The 16,748-nt window shown below is 53.9% G+C and overlaps 1 protein-coding gene across 7 annotated transcripts in view; it reads left to right on the top strand.

The window, feature by feature from the left end:
• Nucleotides 1–16,748, top strand: part of xirp2a (xin actin binding repeat containing 2a) — a 64,515-nt gene that overhangs the window by 45,546 nt on the left and 2,221 nt on the right. For 6 of the 7 annotated variants that reach the window (XM_030353403.1, XM_030353408.1, XM_030353406.1 and 3 more), the window contains 4 exons: nucleotides 4,712–4,789; nucleotides 5,503–5,578; nucleotides 6,020–6,123; nucleotides 6,857–16,457. In XM_030353403.1, coding sequence (XP_030209263.1) covers nucleotides 4,712–4,789; nucleotides 5,503–5,578; nucleotides 6,020–6,123; nucleotides 6,857–16,457 — 9,859 coding nt within the window. Of the gene's footprint in view, nucleotides 1–4,711; nucleotides 4,790–5,502; nucleotides 5,579–6,019; nucleotides 6,124–6,856; nucleotides 16,528–16,748 lie in introns of all 7 variants that reach the window. The other variant, XM_030353405.1, reaches the window with a different exon arrangement.

The following is a 16,748-nucleotide window of genomic DNA, read 5'->3' as shown; positions in this document are numbered from 1 at the left end:
CTTTCGAGAACCCCCCAGCCCAGGTTGGCCAGGTTAAGAATGCATTTCAGTTTGTGTTGTCATGGTTTCCCCATATATTGGGCCTACAGACCCTGACTAACCAATATGGCCTCCAAGTAAAGATAGTCTATTGACTTGTTTCAGTTATGATGTGCAAAGTTTACAGTTTACTATTTATTCCTTTTTTACAGACACTTTTGTTCACGTACAGTAACTGAGATACGTAAGGAAATCACTTTTATGAAATGGATTATTCCGCTTGGAACGCAGTTACTAACAATGATTAGATATCAGATACTGCCAAGGAAACAACAAGTTGACGTTCTATCTGAACCTTATTGTGAACGTCGTATTCGTGGCGCATTGATTTGGAAGCTCCAAAGGCAGAGGTGTGCGTAATTTAAGCAATATCACGCGAGAGGGAGTGCTTTTCAACTGTTGACAGCCTCTTTGGTGGCATTTGTGATTCTGATGAGCTAACAGCTGGAACAGAAAGTGCGTTGCTCCTCGATCGTTAACATAATTCACGGTTATTAGAAACACCTGCACAGCAGACGGATGATACATGTGCAGTTCAAAGTCACGGTGCCGTTATACTCTATCACAGCTCATGAATGCCTCTCGCCCAATCAAATCAATCAATCAGAACTTACTGTGGCACAATGGATAATAATGGACATGCTCGGAACGTTATTGGCCAATCGGAATCAAGCATTCAGCAGAGCTGTGGTATATACTTCCTTAAAGAGGATAGGTCTGATGCAGCAGAAACACTTTGTTGTTAGCACAGAGCACTGCACAGAGTTTTTTGAACATTACTCGATTAACATGCCTTTGTTTATATTGTTCCCTAAAAGGAAACGTAAAGGATCAGACTTACAACAAACTCACGAGTAATGTTATTATTGAAGTCAAGCTCATTGCTTCTATAGGATTACCGAGTTTTGTGAAAGAAAATTCCAACATCCTGAAGGATGTTGAGATGATGATCTGTTGCTTCATCTCCGACACAAGGACTACATCGAATAAACCCAGCTCAAAATTTGAAAACTCCTAACTGTACATCATAAGATAAAAATGTGTTTTACATGCTCATCCCTGATGCGACCGGCCCACCAAGCCAGAACCAATCAAACGCCTGCAGCAAACACCTCTGACTCAGAGCTCTCCGGCATCGAAAGCGGGCGAGGTGTGCGGTCGGTCGGCGCCAAAAGCAGTTAGAAGTTTGCGGTGTGTGTGTGTGTAGGGGTCGGTTGGGAGGTGGGGGGGGGGGGCGAGATACGGTCAATTCGGCGCCCGCTACGGATTTAGTTCTTGCTTCCTATGGCATCTGCCCGCTGGAGCGAGGGACAGAATGGATTCATTGAGCTGAGCTCAAGATCCCCCCGCGGAATACTAAGAGAGAGAGAGAGAGAGAGAGAGAGAGAGGGGGGAGAGGAAGGGAGGGAGAGAGAGAGAGAGAGAGAGTGAGAGTGAGAGGGGAGAGGGAGGGAGGGAGAGAGAGAGAGAGAGAGAGAGAGAGTGAGAGTGAGTGGGAGGGAGAGAGAGAGAGAGAGAGTGAGAGTGACAGGGGAGAGGGAGGGAGGGAGAGAGCGAGAGAGAGAGTGAGTGGGAGGGAGAGAGAGAGAGAGAGTGAGAGAGAGTGGGAGGGAGAGAGAGAGAGAGAGTGAGAGGGGAGAGGGAGGGAGGGAGAGAGAGAGAGAGAGAGAGAGAGAGAGAGAGAGAGAGAGAGAGAGAGAGTGAGTGGGAGGGAGAGAGAGAGAGAGAGTGAGAGAGAGTGGGAGGGAGAGAGAGTGAGAGAGAGTGAGTGGGAGGAAGAGAGAGAGAGAGGGAGAGGAAGGGAGAGGGATAAAGAGAGATAGGAGTGGTGATGGAGAGGGAGAGAAAAGGAGAGAGGAAGAGAGAGGGACATAGAAAGAGGGAGAGAGAGAGATTGGGGGGGGTGAATGTGTTGCTGATGGACCCCCCCTGCTGCACATCAGCTCCTCATCGTCTCCAGCGTGTGTGAGGAAGGTTTAAAGACAAAACATCAGGGGTCTCATTTATAACCGTTGCGTACGCACAAAACGGGGCTGAAAGTTGCGTACGTGACTTTTCACGCCAAGGTTGTGATCTATAAAAAACCAACTTGACGGGAAAATGTGCGCAGCCCTAAGCAAACTCTGACCCATGCGTACGCATGGTTTGGAGGAAAAGGAGAATTGGCGACACAGACGGTGTGGTGGTGAACTGAAGTCAGACCGAAGAATTGCAGAGTGAGAAGAACGATTATGTTTTATCATCGCCCTTCATCAATTTAATTTCAACCCGTATCATGCGTTAAATCCTAATCAGAATAATTTAAGTCCACTGCGTTATTTCTCAGTTATAACTCCAGAAATATCTCCTTAGAATAGAAATAAAAAGAAATTCTCTATATTTAATCCCGTCACTCCATACTGTCCACTGACGGCGCGACTGCATGGAATAAAGCATCTGTCCAACATGTGTCAATAACATAATATTTTTATGTGACACTGAAAACACATGATCAAATGTCAATTAAATCCCAAGTGTGAAAAACCAAGCCACACTCATCACAATCGTTGTCCGTTACTCTTGATGCTTTTCATGACAAATCAGGCATTAAAAAGGGGTTATGTTCAAGAACATTTTACGTGGGTAATTACAAACTGATTATCCAAGGCGTTCTCGTCAGTCTTATTACCGTAACCCTATAAATACAGAGGTGAGCGCCGTGGTAATGCTGCAACATATGGCACTTCTGGCGGACCATGCAGGATTCGGAGGGAGAGGGTATTTAGGGACCATAACGATTTATTGGTAGGCTACATAAAAATATGTAACTCTATGTCAGACCACTTCTTTTTTAATTCTGGGACTGTGCGCTCCGTGCTACTGACAGAGTTCACTGCTGCAGCAACATGTTGCCACTCACTCTGCTTTTTGTTGTTGGCGATCCCAATCCCGTGACCGCCGAACAAAACTACCTTTCGGGCCTCCATCTCACCCACAAGTGTCTCCACTTCAACCTCCGTGAAATTTCGCTTTTTTGATTTTCTCAGTACTTCTGCCATTGTTTCCAACAAGACATAATACCGGCATCTGAGTCTGTTTTATATGCAGATCGCATTCATGAGGTCATTTGCATTGACCATTTATGGTTAAAAAGGGGCGTGTAGAGGGCGGAACGTGAAGCTGATTCAGCTGCGCACAATTATAGTCAGTATGTGATTTATAAAGCAAAGATTGCGTACAAGTGTGCGTACGCAGTGTTTTATAAATCTGAATATTTTTTGGCGCACGCAAAACTTGGCTTCTGGGCGTACGCACATTTTTAGTAACGATCCTACGCACAGTTTTATAAATGAGACCCCAGGTCTTCTTCCCATGTGGTTCAGAGAATGTATCAGAGAGTCTCGTTTAAATGACTATCACCATGCCTTATCATCAGGCTGTACCCCGACGAACACACATTCAGTCATGGATACTCAACACAAAATTCTCGGAGGAGTGAGATACTCACAGCAAATGCACACATTTCCCTTTGTAAATAAAACAAAATAACATGCCAAATTGGGCCCTGAATACAATGTGAATACTGTTCTTTTTTAATACTTTTCATGTAGAGTAACATCTGAACGGACAAAATTAGCATCTAAGTGAAATATGTGTCACTTTATTGCCTTTGTATGGCTACTTCTGATGCTGCTATTGAGGATCCTCTCATTTAAATGGACTGCATTTATGTAGCGCTTTTCTAACAAGTGGCCACTCAAAGCGCTTTACAATAATGGCCTAACATTCACCCGTTCATACACCGATGGCAGTGTCATCCATCCACCAGCTCGTCAGGATCAGTCAGGGTGAGGTGTCTTGCTCAGGGACACCGCGACACTCAGCTAGGAGGTCCCTGGGGGTTGAACTAGCAACCGTCTGGTTACAAGTCCAGCCGCTCTACGTCCTGAGCCCCACCAACCAAAAACCAATCAAACGCCTGCAGCAAACGCCTCGGACTCAGATCTCTCCGGCATCGTAAACGGGCGAGGTGTGCGGTCGGTCGGCGCCAAAGAGCAGATAAAAGTTTGCCTCGGGGCGTCCGTCAGGGGGGGAGCGGTGTGTGTGGGGGTCGGGTGGGAGGCAAGATACGTTCAATTCGGCGCCTGCTATAGATCAACCAGTCAGTACTTCCGTCAGTATGATCAATAGTATGGATGACATGTCACATTGTGTCTTCTGCACACAAAGTCTGCATCGGCCTAGCAGTATTGTCACCAGAACGGACACAGCCCGATGTGTTCATATCAGGCTATAGCGTCTAGCCCTCTGTGAATTATCCTACACATTTTGCGTTATTCTCCCGCTTTTCGACAAATATGGCCGCCGGTCTTCGTAAACTTCAGGGGAAGCCGCACACCCAAAAGGCTCACCGAAACAGAAGGATTTCATCGGGCTCAGCCCCTGAATGTAAAAATACTTAAAGGCTCCCTCACAGAGCCAAGACAGGGGAAGGAGTCACTGGACGAGGAGAGCATGGTGTCACTCTCGGCCTGGTGGGAGAGAAAGAGACTGAGGGTGGGGGGGCGGGGGGGGAGGGAGAGGGAGAGAGAGAGAGAGAGAGAGAGAGAGAGAGAGAGAGAGAGAGAGAGAGAGAGAGAGAGAGGGAGACGATTTATCCGTTAATAAAACAGTTTTTATGTGTGTCTGACAGGCGATGTCCGCCTCCTCTGAGACGCTGGTGAGGAGCAGCGATGTCAACCAGACCTCCTCCTTTCAGAACCAACAGGAGGTACAGAGCCCGACCCGAACTCGGCTGACTGGCAGCCCATTTAGCTGGGAGCCGACTGCCAATCAACCATCCATATATAGAGAGACATGTACCGTATATACGCCTTCTGCTCCTTAATTACCCCTTAGGGATGAAAAAAATTATCTCTGTCCCTCTCTCTCTCTCTCTCTCTCTCTCTCTCTCTCTCTCTCTCTCTCTCTCTCTCTCTCTCTCTCTCCTATATCTATAAATGTATCCAGCTGTCGACGAATATCTATCTGTCTAATAAAAATAAACAATACATTGAATCTATTGTATACAATATACAGTATTCAATACATCGGACGGTCTCTACGGGTAAAAGTTTAATATACACATACTTTTCCGACAGATAATGATCCATTCGCTGTTAACGATAAACAAATGACACGAACCATCATTAACTACATCACCGTCATTAGCCGCAGCCTTTGAGCGAGGCACACTGGGCGACTCTCGATGTGTACATATACCCGTGTGTCAGTGAAAGGCACAGCAGCACGGCTATTTTGAGATTACAGTAATCCCTATCATTACAGAGGCGCGGAGAGCGCGCAAGATCACAGTTTATTCCTCGGTCATCAACGTGTTTACATCGTCTTGCGGTGTGTGTCTCCCGCTACGTGTCCTCACGTTGCTCTGTGCCGACCCTCCCCCTCCCCCCTCCCACTTTCCCTCCCCCCTCCCCCTCACAGGTCACCCGGCAGCAGCACCACGCGGTTCAACAGGACAGCGTTGCCGCCGGCTACGGCAGCCATTACAATGAGACAGGTGGGTCCACCCCCACCCAACACTCCACCCCCGACCCTCAGATCTCCGCCCTAACCCTCGCCCTGTTCATTTCTGTGTTGTTGTCGTTTTTTTTCTTTTATCCCTACCCATCTGCCCTAGCAACCGGCTCTCATCTGTTGCCGAGCTTGAGGGGATGAGCTGTTCAAAAGAAATAAAAGCATGACCGTTAAACAACGCAGAATGTAATGATTCACAAAGAGATCCGGGGCACCACAGTGACTCTGATGAAGGCGGTGCAGGTGGGAGCAGGGTTGGGTGAAAAATTAAATTGGGAGAGGGGAAATAGGGCAATCAGCGCTGCGTGGGTTTAGAGAACAAACACGATGAGAGTGATTCATACGCCTGATCTGTTCACCCCTCCAAACCTCCCTGCTCCCACCTGGCCCCCCCTAATCCTCCCGTTGTCTCATCGCTTTGCAGTGACGGTGGTGGGCGGAGAAGACCTGCCCGCCTTCTCCACCCACGCCCTGAAGACGCAGTACGAGAAGACGATAGAGGAGGCCACGCCGAGCAAGCAGGTCAAGGTGAGGGTCGAGCGCAAGCGGAGGAAAACACCCTTTTTTTTACGATTTTTTTTTTTTTTAAAACACCCTTTTTAAAGATGTCCCCATTTAAAAAAAATACTTTTTAAAAGACACCCTTTTTAAAAACCGTGTTGCTTAACAGTGGTTTAAATATTAATGAAGTTCATTCTTCCGGACGGATCCTGTGTTGAAAGACTCACCTTGAGAAGATTCCACCCACAATCAATTCCCAGTCAATGGTTTGTCATTAGAGGAGTACTTGTTCAAAGCTGCGACCTGCAGCGCTCTAACTAATCATGTACGTTGTAATTAAGTCAGGGAGCTGATTTAACCGTTTTATCAGTGCTGCCTTCCTATGTTCTCCCCATGTTCTGATCAAAGTTTTCTTTTTATTGAACTATGTAGCTGTACTATGAGGTTATTGTATGATGTTTCCATTGTTCATACTTCCGTCACCATCTATAATCTATTCTGGAAATGTTGTATGTGTTTGTAGAGAAATTGAAGGAAGCCAAAGTAACCATGATAAAGATAGATCTATATTTAGCTACATAATTAGAAATAGATGACATACATTAAACAGGGGTTACCTTAGATACGGCAACATATTTAGTCGTCTTCAATACCAACATCTACATCTTGGTATTCCATAATCATCTACATGTCTGTCTGCGACCTATCCACTTTAACTGCCTCTCTCTCCTTACCCTGACACTGTTCGTGAACCCTGTAGATTGATGTGGATTTGAATGATTTCCAATGGGAGCCGGTCAACCGCCATGCATCCAAAAGCGCTGCCGCGACAAGCTACCAAAGCTCCTCCAACTTTGCGTCCTCCAACCTTGCGTCCTCCAACTTTGCCTCCTCCTCATCCGCCCTGGCCTACGAGGCTGTGGATCCCTTCCCCCCGCCGCCCACAGAGCAAGAGCTGCCGGACTACTGCCAGGCCTGCAGCCATCACAGCCAGAGCCAGGTCACCGACCAGCGGTCCTCCGAACACAAGGAGCACTACTTCAAGCACAAGAGTATGGCGGAGCTCAAACGCCTCTACAAGCACATCCACCCGGACGTCCGCAAGACCCTGGAGGCCGACTTCCTGAGCCAGCTCACGGAGGAGGAGAGGGTTCGCTTCGAGAGCGAGGGCGGGGAGCGGGTCGAAGGGGAGGTGCAGCAGACCTGCTATCTGTTTGAGAATGACGGGGGCAGCCCCAACAGGGGTTCGAGTCCCGAGGGGGACTACCTCGAATGGGAGGAGATCCTTAAAGGCGAGGTGCAGTCCATGCGCAGGATGTTTGAGAACAAACCGCTGGACGCCATCAAGGACGACACTCTGGACGAGCGGGAAGATAACAACATCTCCCAGCAGGAGATAATCGCCGGCAAGGACGTGAGGTACACCGCGTGGATGTTTGAGAACCAGCCCATGGACGCGCTCGGGACGGAGACCGGCGAGACGACCAGTCAAGTTAAAGAACTTGCTAGAGGCGACGTCCGTACCGCCACCTGGCTCTTTGAGACTCAGCCCATGGATTACATGAATAAGATCTATCAGGAACAGGACGAGCAGGTGATAGAAGTGGTCATCGACAAGGACATCAGTGGCGGGGACGTCAAAACGGCGCGCTACCTCTTCGAGACGCAGCACTTGGACTCGCTGGGCAAGACGGAGACCATCGACGAGAGCAACTTCCTCAACCTCAAGTCGGAGCTGGAGGAGATAAAGGGGGAGGTGAAGACCACCACCTGCATGTTCGAGACCCAGCCCATGTGTGTCATCCGGGGGGATTCTGGGGAAATGCTGGAGATCACCAAGATCCGCCGGGAGGAGACAGAGAAGGGGGACGTCAAGACCTCTCGCTGGATGTTTGAAACCCAAGCACTGGATATGATCCACAAGGACCCCTCCAAGGTGAAGCTCATCTGCGGGGTTTCCATGGAGGACGACGTCCAAGGAGGGGTGAACAAAGGGAAATGGCTCTTCGAGACCAAGACCCTCGACGCCATCAAGGAAGAGGATTGGGAGTGCTCCAAACGAGAGAGGGAGGAGATCATCGGCGCCGACGTGAGGCAGCACTGTCGGGTGTTTGAGACCCAGCGGATGGACACGCTGAAGGACAACGCCAACGCCAGGCCGGCGTGCGCCGAGGAGATTGTCGGCGGGGACGTGCGGTCGGCCAAGCATCTGTTTGAGACGGTGCCCATGGAGAACCTGAAGGATCTGCTGGAGGTCGGAAAGCTCCAGAAGAGGGTCGCGTCGGAGGAGGAGAAAGGCGACGTGAGACATCAGAAGTGGATGTTTGAGAGCCAACCGCTGGAGAACATACGAGCGGAAAAACGGGAGATCACGCGCACCGTCAACATGGAGGCTCTCGACAAGGGCGATGTCACCAATTACAAAGAGAGGTTTGAGACCATGGATCTGAGTAGGTGTGAAGGGACACAGAGGATACAGGTGGAGGGTGTTACGAGCGGATCTGTCCGGTCGAACAAGGTTCTCTTCGAGTCCACCCCTATGTACGCGATGCAGGACAGCGCAGGTCACTACCACGAGGTCAAAACCGTGAGGCGCGAGGAGGTGGTGAAGGGAGACGTGCGCAGCTGCAGGTGGATGTTTGAAACGCGGCCTATCGACGAGTTTGACGAGAGCATCGACAAGTTTCAGATCATCAAAGGCATCTCCAAACAGGAAATTCAGTCTGGAGATGTGAAGACAGCCAAGTGGCTCTTTGAAACTCAAGCTCTGGATGCCATCAAGTACGAACATGAGGAGCGTCAGGCCAAGGAGGACGTCGAGATCGAGAAGGGAGACGTGAAGACTTGCCGATGGCTGTTTGAGACCCAGCCGATGGACGGCCTCTATGAGAAGGAGGAGAGAAGCGAGACGGATGTCCAGCAAGTCCAGAAGGGCGATGTTAAAACATGCACTTGGCTCTTTGAGACCCAGACCCTCGACAACATCCGCGACCACGCCGAGACAGAGTCCGAGACCATTTTGAAAACTTGCACCATAAACCAAGAGGACATCCAGGGGAAGGACGTGGGCCGCGCCCGTTTTCTCTTTGAAACCGAGAACCTGGATTGCCTGACCGGGGAGGACTCCAGCTCCTTCAGGAGGGTCACGGAGATCGATATAGACTCGGGCGATGTCTCTCGGATGAAGTACATCTTTGAGAACAGCTCCTCGGACATCATGACCTCCACCTCAGGAGAAGTCATGCAGCGGCTTAAGACCAAAACGGCCGAGGACATCCAGAGAGGCAATGTCATCAACAACACCCGGATGTTTGAGAATCAGGCGATAGATACAATCAAAGAGGATGAAACAACAACAAGGGAATTGCGTACAGTGACTGACGTGCAAGGTGGAAACGTGGACAAAGGGCGCTTTATTTTTGAGACGTATTCGTTAGATCAGATTCAAGATGAGAACACAGAGACTGATATTTCAAAGCTTATCGGTATGTCAAGCGAAGAGATTCAGAAGGGAGATGTGAAGAACTACACCATGATGTTCGAAACGCAGCCGCTCTACGCCATACGCGACAAAGACGGACACTACCACGAAGTGACCACGGTGACAAAGGAAGAGGTGATGAGAGGGGACGTGAAGGGCGCTCGATGGCAGTTTGAGACCAAGCCGCTGGACTCGATCCGGGACTCGGAGGAGGTCTACGTGATCAAGGCCGTGACGGAGGAAGGCGTCAACAAAGGTGACGTCAGCTCTGCCCGGTGGAGGTTTGAGACCCAGCCGTTGGACGAGATCGCGGAGGACATGAAAGTGAGGTCCAAGACCGTCGAGGACGTGCAAGGCGGGGACGTGAAGTCAAACACACAACGCTTCGAGACCGACGAGATGTCCCAAAAGTACGTCAGGACGGTGAGCGTGAGCGAGATCCAGAAGGGGGATGTCCGATCCGCCACGTGGATGTTCGAGACCCGCACGATGGACAAGATCCACAGCGAGAACACGGAGCTCAGCAGCATGGAGACGGTGACGAAGAAGGACGTGGTAAAAGGGGACGTCACGCAGTCCGTGTGGCTCTTTGAAAAGCAGCCCCTCGACAAGATCAGAGAGAAGGGAGACGACGATGAAGCAGACCGCGTCATTACCAAAGAGGCGATCCCGCAGGCCGACGTCAAATCAACAACCTGGCTCTTTGAATCCACACCCGTCCATGAGTTCAACGAGAGCAGCACAGAGAGGTCAGCGGTCACCGGCAAGAGCATCAAGGAGACTCTGGAAGAGCTCTACTGCCAGAAAATGGTAGACTCGCAGGGGATTCTCATCGAGGCGGATGAGATCGGAGACGTCCGCATGGCGAAATACAAGCTGATGAACCAGAACTCGCCTGAAATCCAACGAGAAGAGATCATCAGGGGCGATCTGAACAACATCATGATGAACCTGTTGAACCGCAGCGACGGCGCGGGGAGGGGGATCACCGTCGACGTGGAGGAGAGGGGCAACATCAACACCACCGTGCGCCAGCTCTTCAGCCAGGAGAAGGGGGCCAGCGTCGAGAAGGAAGCCATCGTCCGCGGCGACATACAGGAGGCCATCAACAACCTGCTCAAGCAGGAGGGCTCCTCAAAGCGCGGCCTGCTCATCCAGGAAGACGAGAAGGGGGACGTGAGGATGACCATCTACTCCCTCCTGAACAAGGCCGAGAGCGACAGCGTCGAGCGGGAGGACGTCGTCCAGGGCAACGTCAGCAAAACGCTCCACCGGCTCATGTCCAACCCGGATGCGGAGAAGAAGAAGAAGATTAAGGTGGGCGAGACGGAGAGGGGCAACGTCAGCTTCTACTCCACCTGCATCGAGTCCGGAGCGCTGGACTACCTCCGTAATCTCCGCGGCGAGCCGGACGACGAGCCAGAGAGGAAGACAGAGAAGGAGAGGATCGTGGGCGGGGACGTGGAGGAGACCAAGCTCATCCTGAGGAGGAATCAGCAGCAGGTGGGCCGCACGGTTGCCGAGGGCGACATCGTTGCCGGGGACGTGCACAGCAACGTCCAGGTGTTCATGACGGAGCCCAGCGTCAACTACCGGAACCTGGAGAAGCAGGACATCGTGAAGGGCGACCTGTGGGCCGCCATGGATTCGTTGACTCAGGCGGCCAATCAGAGGGTGGTGATGGAGAGGGAGGAAGTGGTCAAGGGGGATCTGAGCACCACGCTGAAGTCTCTGCACGAGGCTCGGTATCAGGCCAAGGACGTGGAGAAGCCCGACATCATCCGGGGCGATATCAGAGGAGCGCTGCAGTCCCTGGAGAAGTCTGCGACGGCGAGGACTGAGGCGACGGTGGAGGATTTAGTGCCGGGCGACATCAAAGGGACGCTGAGGAGTCTGGAGGAGGCAAAGCAGGCGGTGAAGGAAGTGGAGAAGGAGGAAATCGTCAAGGGGGACATTTACACGGCCATGCAGAATCTACACGAGGTGTCGAGTGAGAGGAAGCTCTATCAGCATCAAGCCAGCGAACAGGGGGACATCAAAGGCACCATACAGCTCCTACTGGAGCCCCCGGACTCTCCCAGGATGCAGCGGCGACGCAGCATCGAGGGGGACGTCAAAACGTCCATCAAGACGCTGTACGAGGGCCAGGAGATGACTCAGACGGAGAAGGAGGAGGTGATAAAGGGTGACGTGCAAGGCGCCATAAAGAATCTGATGCAGAAGAAACAATACGCCAACCCGAAGCGCATGTATTCCTCAAAGAGAGTCAAAGTGACGGCAAGGGCCCCAGAACACAGAGTGCTGGAGCATACGTGCGTGCACGGGCACAAGAGCATGAGCGTGACAGCGCAAGGGACACCCGCTGTGACTAACCTACCCCAGGCCGCCGAGACACAGAGGCACACACAGAAGCCCGCCGAGAGCCAATCTGTGAACACCAAGGCTGTGATTCAGGAGGAGAGCTCACACACTGTCACTATCGCGGCCGCCACATCGGAGTCTTCTAAGCGGATAAGCTCAAAGGAGGAGAGTGTGACACAGAATGGGCCGCCCCAAACCCAGACCCAGCCCCAGCCCAAGCCCCAGGCACAGATAGTGCCCGCTAAGCCAGTTAGCGTGAAGAGCAAACCGACACCTCATTCACAGCAGACAGAGATGAAATCTGTGGTCGACATGAACGTGAAACAAGGCGCTGTGCAAAGCGTGTCCACCAAGCAAACCAATGTCTCCACCAAGAAAACCCAGGAGACGAGGACGGTTAAACAGGTGCACACCACCGTGATTGAACAACAGGCTACATCGTCTATGTCATCATCGTCGTCGTCCTCGGCGACGCAGGGCCGCGCTGTGTCGGAGCATGTGTCTACCTCCCAGCGACAAAGCGCCGTAATGGAAAACAAGGGGCTCGCTCAGAAGCAAGACATCAAAAGCGCCAAGGGGGAATACCGTAACCTTGAGAACAAAGCGAAGGGCCTGATCAAAAAGAAGAAGCCAGAAATTAATTTTCCCCCTCCGCCTTCTTCCCCCCCTCCGCCATCCGAGTCAGAGCTGTCCCTCCCTTCCCCACCGTCCCCGGTGACAGAAGGCCCGGGCTCCACCGGCTCCCGCCCTCCCATCATGAGGCAGGACAGCGACCTCCCACCCCCGCCGCCGCCCCCTCCCCCTCCAGCGGAGCCCGAGGCCGAGTTCTTCCCACCGCCGCCGCCGCCTCCGCCTCCGCCGACCTCGGCAGATTTCCTCCCTCCTCTGCCCTCCCAGCTGGAGCTCGATGCCCTGCCTCAGCCCCCGCCCCCAACCAAACCGGGGAAACCGGCGCCCCGTCCCCTGTTCAAAATCCCCAAGCCGATGGAGCCTGTCAAGCCGCCCGCACAGCCCAAACCCAAGTGGCAGAAGAAGCAGCCGATCCCTGCTCCTCCTCCACCTCCTCCAACTCCTCCACCTCCACCACCCCAACCCGCTACGGAGCAACCAGCGTTCGTGACGGAGCAGCCAGCGACCGTGATGACACGCGTGGAGGAAACTAGGGTGCAGCAGGTCCAGACCGAAACAACCCATCCCACAGAAACCAGGAAACAAACTCACACCCAATCCACCGAGTCCACTGCAGCACCGAAGGCGCTGTCCGGGATCCCTGTGGCAAAATCCTTTGAAAAGGAACCCCTGCAGCCGCCCAAAAAGCGCTTCGTCCCGCCTCTGAAACTGCATCAGACGCCCGAGACCTCGGAGGCCCCGAAGCCCCGCCCTTACGCCCGTAAATTCAAAACGCCGCTCATGCTCGCAGAGGAGAGGTTCCGTCTCCAGAGAGAGAAAGAGGAGATGGAGAATCTCAAACCAACGCCGCCGAACTCCCCGCCGGCCCACTCCGAGGCGCCCCCCACCGGGGAACGGTTCCTCGCAGGAAACGCGGGCGAGGCCGAAACACTGACTACCCAATCCATGCAGTCCACCGAGGCCATGGTGGAGGAGAGAAGGGCCGTCGCCGTGGAAGAGACATCGGCGCACGACGCTCCTGTGGCGAAGAAGCTGCAGTCGCACATCCCTTCCAGCAAGCCTTTGATCGCCCCGCTGAAAAAGAAATCACAGCAGGCGTCCTCAAACATCACCTTGGATAATAAGCAGGGCTCCAGGGGCCACTCCTCTGTGGTGTCGGGGCAGAGGGCTCAGAGCTCGTCTGATGTCTTCAGAGAGAGTCAGACAACACAAGTCTCTGTGTCCACCGCCAATTCCCCCCCCTCACCCAAGCCCGTCGATATTACAACCCAGTCAGGTGCCGGCTTTGTCAGTGGCGCTGTCACGGAGCAGAAACAGTTCATGAAGAAGTCCAGCACGGTCAAGTGTGTGTCCGCCACAAAGAGTTCTGTGCAGGAGAGCGTCAATGTCCAAAGTCAGCCTGAGGTCACCCTGAGAGCAGAGGAGGAGACGAAGGCTGTTAATGTGGCCGATACACAGGAGGGGAGGAAAGGCACGGCTCAGCCCACTAAAATCCCGAAGGTGGCTCCAAGTTTCAAAGTAAAAACCTTCAAGATGCCCCCCGAGATGAAAGATGTGAAATGTGATAGCTTGGCGATGAAACAGGCTGTCACAGGTGGCACTCAGTCACATCTGGACATGGCCGATATCTCACAGCGTAATGAAACCACAGTGATGCAGGAGAACAGCCTTGCGACCTCGGCAGCGCTGAGAAATGAAGTTGAAGTCAAAATGGATCTGAAAGCGCAAGTGGCGAAACGGCAAATGAGCCCACTCCCTCGTCCCAAACCGTCCCATAAATCAGCGGAGCATTCTGTGACGAAGCAAACGGCCAAGAGGGAGAACGAGGAGAAACATGCGGGGGCCGTCCACGTCGTTTCCATGACGGAGACTGAGGCTGCGTTGGGCCCTCAAGCGCCGGGCTACGAGGCCGTCTCCAGCAGCCACCACAGCTCCAAGACGGAGCACAGGCGGGAGGTGGTGGTGACGCAGAGCGTGACGCAGCAGAGCATCCAGAGGCAGGCGGCTGTGAGTGTGCACACGCAGAAGACCAAGAGCTCACAACAACAACAACAACAACAACAACATCAACAACATCAACAGACATCCGCCACGACAACAAGCAAAGTCCAGGGGGTAAACGTTCAATCAATGACAGCTAAAAGCGAGGCCGGAGACACAGAGATGAAGGTGTCTGCAGAAAGCATGGAGATGGATAGATGTAGATTAGTGCAGCTGCTGGCTCACATTAAAGCACTTCAGGGCGGGGCTGGGAAGATCGACTCGGACGCCGTCAGGGGGATCGTGAGCGAGGTGCCCGATTGGATGATGGGCGTGGACGAGAAGAGGAACCTGAGCGAGATCGCGCTGCATCAGAGCAAGAAGAAGCTGAAGGAGATGACGGCCTACATGAGGAACATGGCCGAGGCCAAGCTCACCTTCCTGGAGGCGGAGAGCAGAGCGGCCGCGGAGCATCAGGGGAGGGGGACGCCGTCAGCACAGACCCCACCGCCTCCACCTCCCCCGACATCGAAGAAGCCCGACACGAAAGCCCCTATCGGCGGACCCTCCGCCAAGACCTCCAAGGTGACGGTGGCCCCGTCCGTGGTGGAGTCCCGGAGGGAGGCGGTGGAGGAGAGGAGGATCACCAGCCAGCATCACGGCGTCAGCAAGACCCAGGAGCTGACGAGGGAAGGCGTCGACCACAGGGGGTCCTCGATGATGACCGTCCGCACCCCCTCCCCCACCTTCATCACCATCGAGTCGGTGCGGCGGACCGACAGCCCCCGCCACGGGGTGACCCCCTCGCCGCCCCCCTACCGGGCGGTGGGAACCCCACCCCCGCCACCGCCGCCGCGCAGGCCTTATGCGGCCCAGTCGCCGCTCCTCAACCGGGCCACGCCCTCCCCCACGCTCAGCCGCTCTGAGAAAGTGGTGCAGCTGAAGACCCCCAGGGGCGGGACCACCCCTACGCCACCTCCACCTCCTCCCCGACCAATCGTAGAGGAGGTGATGGCCGAGCAGGAGGGGTCCCCGGGGTTTAGCTTCGTGGCGAGCTACACGGTGAGCGAGGAGGAGGGGCCCGGGGTGGAGGTGGATCTGGAGGGGTGCGCCGAGGAGGGCGACTCCATGATGACCGTCCGTGACAAGAAGTCCTTCTTCGAGGAGGCACATAGGGCGGAGGTGACCAAGGTGTACACCCGGAAGGACCCCATCGAGATCCCGGAGCGGCTAGGCGCCGACGCCGAAGAGCCCCACCTGACCATGGTGTCACCGGAGGGCCTGCCTCCGCGGGTGGACCTGTCCAAGCTCGTCAACCGCTTCGAGACGCCGCAGCAGCCCCCAGCGTTCCCCAGGAAGGAGCCCATCGTGATCACCGAGCGGCTGGGCAGCGACACGGAGGAGGATGCTGAGGCCGAGCCCAAGACGCCCCGGTCCGAGGACGTGCCGGCGTTCAACGTTCGCGCGCTCAAGGACGTGTTCGAGACGGGCGAGCACGGCTCCCAGGCCGCCCGGGACCTCCGGGAACACATCGAGAGGAGGGAGTCGGAATCGGAACCCCGCGGGCATTCCGAGACATCGACGACAACGACGGTCGCCGAGCTCTTTTCCGGCATGGACGACTTCGGAGGGTCCAGGTGCAGCGAGACGCACGCCACCGTCCAATGCTCCGCCTCCTCCTCCGTGGCGGTGGTGGCCAGCGGGCGGGGCAGCCCCCCGTCGTACGCCGACGTGGTGCGCGGCGCCACGGAGATCCTCTCGGAGGCGGCGGAGGAGATGCTGCGAAACTATCAGCAGTCGTGGGCCGAGAGCCAGGAGGCGCTGCAGAGCGCCGGCGTCATGGTGACGGAACAGAGGAGCTCTCAGAGTGTGACCCGACACCACCACCAGCAGCAGACCGTGGCCACGGGTAAACTGGGGCGGCACGGCATGAGGACGCCGTAGCCTAACACCCCCCGTGTGTGAAGTTGTGTGTTACGGTGTGTGTTTAACCGGTCTTGCTTGTTTTTCTGCTCAAATGAAGGAAAAGTTGCACCTTGGAAGAAAGGTGACGGAGCATGTGACTACAAGTGTGTTTAATGCTTGTTGTTTTGGATACTCACCGTTTGAAGCGTTTCAGTATTTGGTTTGGTCTGAACTTACGTAACTTGTTTTGCCTGACTGTGCACTTGTTTTGACGTTGATGTGTATAACCAGAGAA

Source organism: Gadus morhua, chromosome 4 (genome assembly GCF_902167405.1).
Source record: "Gadus morhua chromosome 4, gadMor3.0, whole genome shotgun sequence".
Lineage (NCBI taxonomy): Eukaryota > Metazoa > Chordata > Actinopteri > Gadiformes > Gadidae > Gadus > Gadus morhua.
The sequence above is the reverse complement of the archived record's forward strand: the minus strand, read 5'-3'. Positions and strand labels throughout refer to the sequence as shown.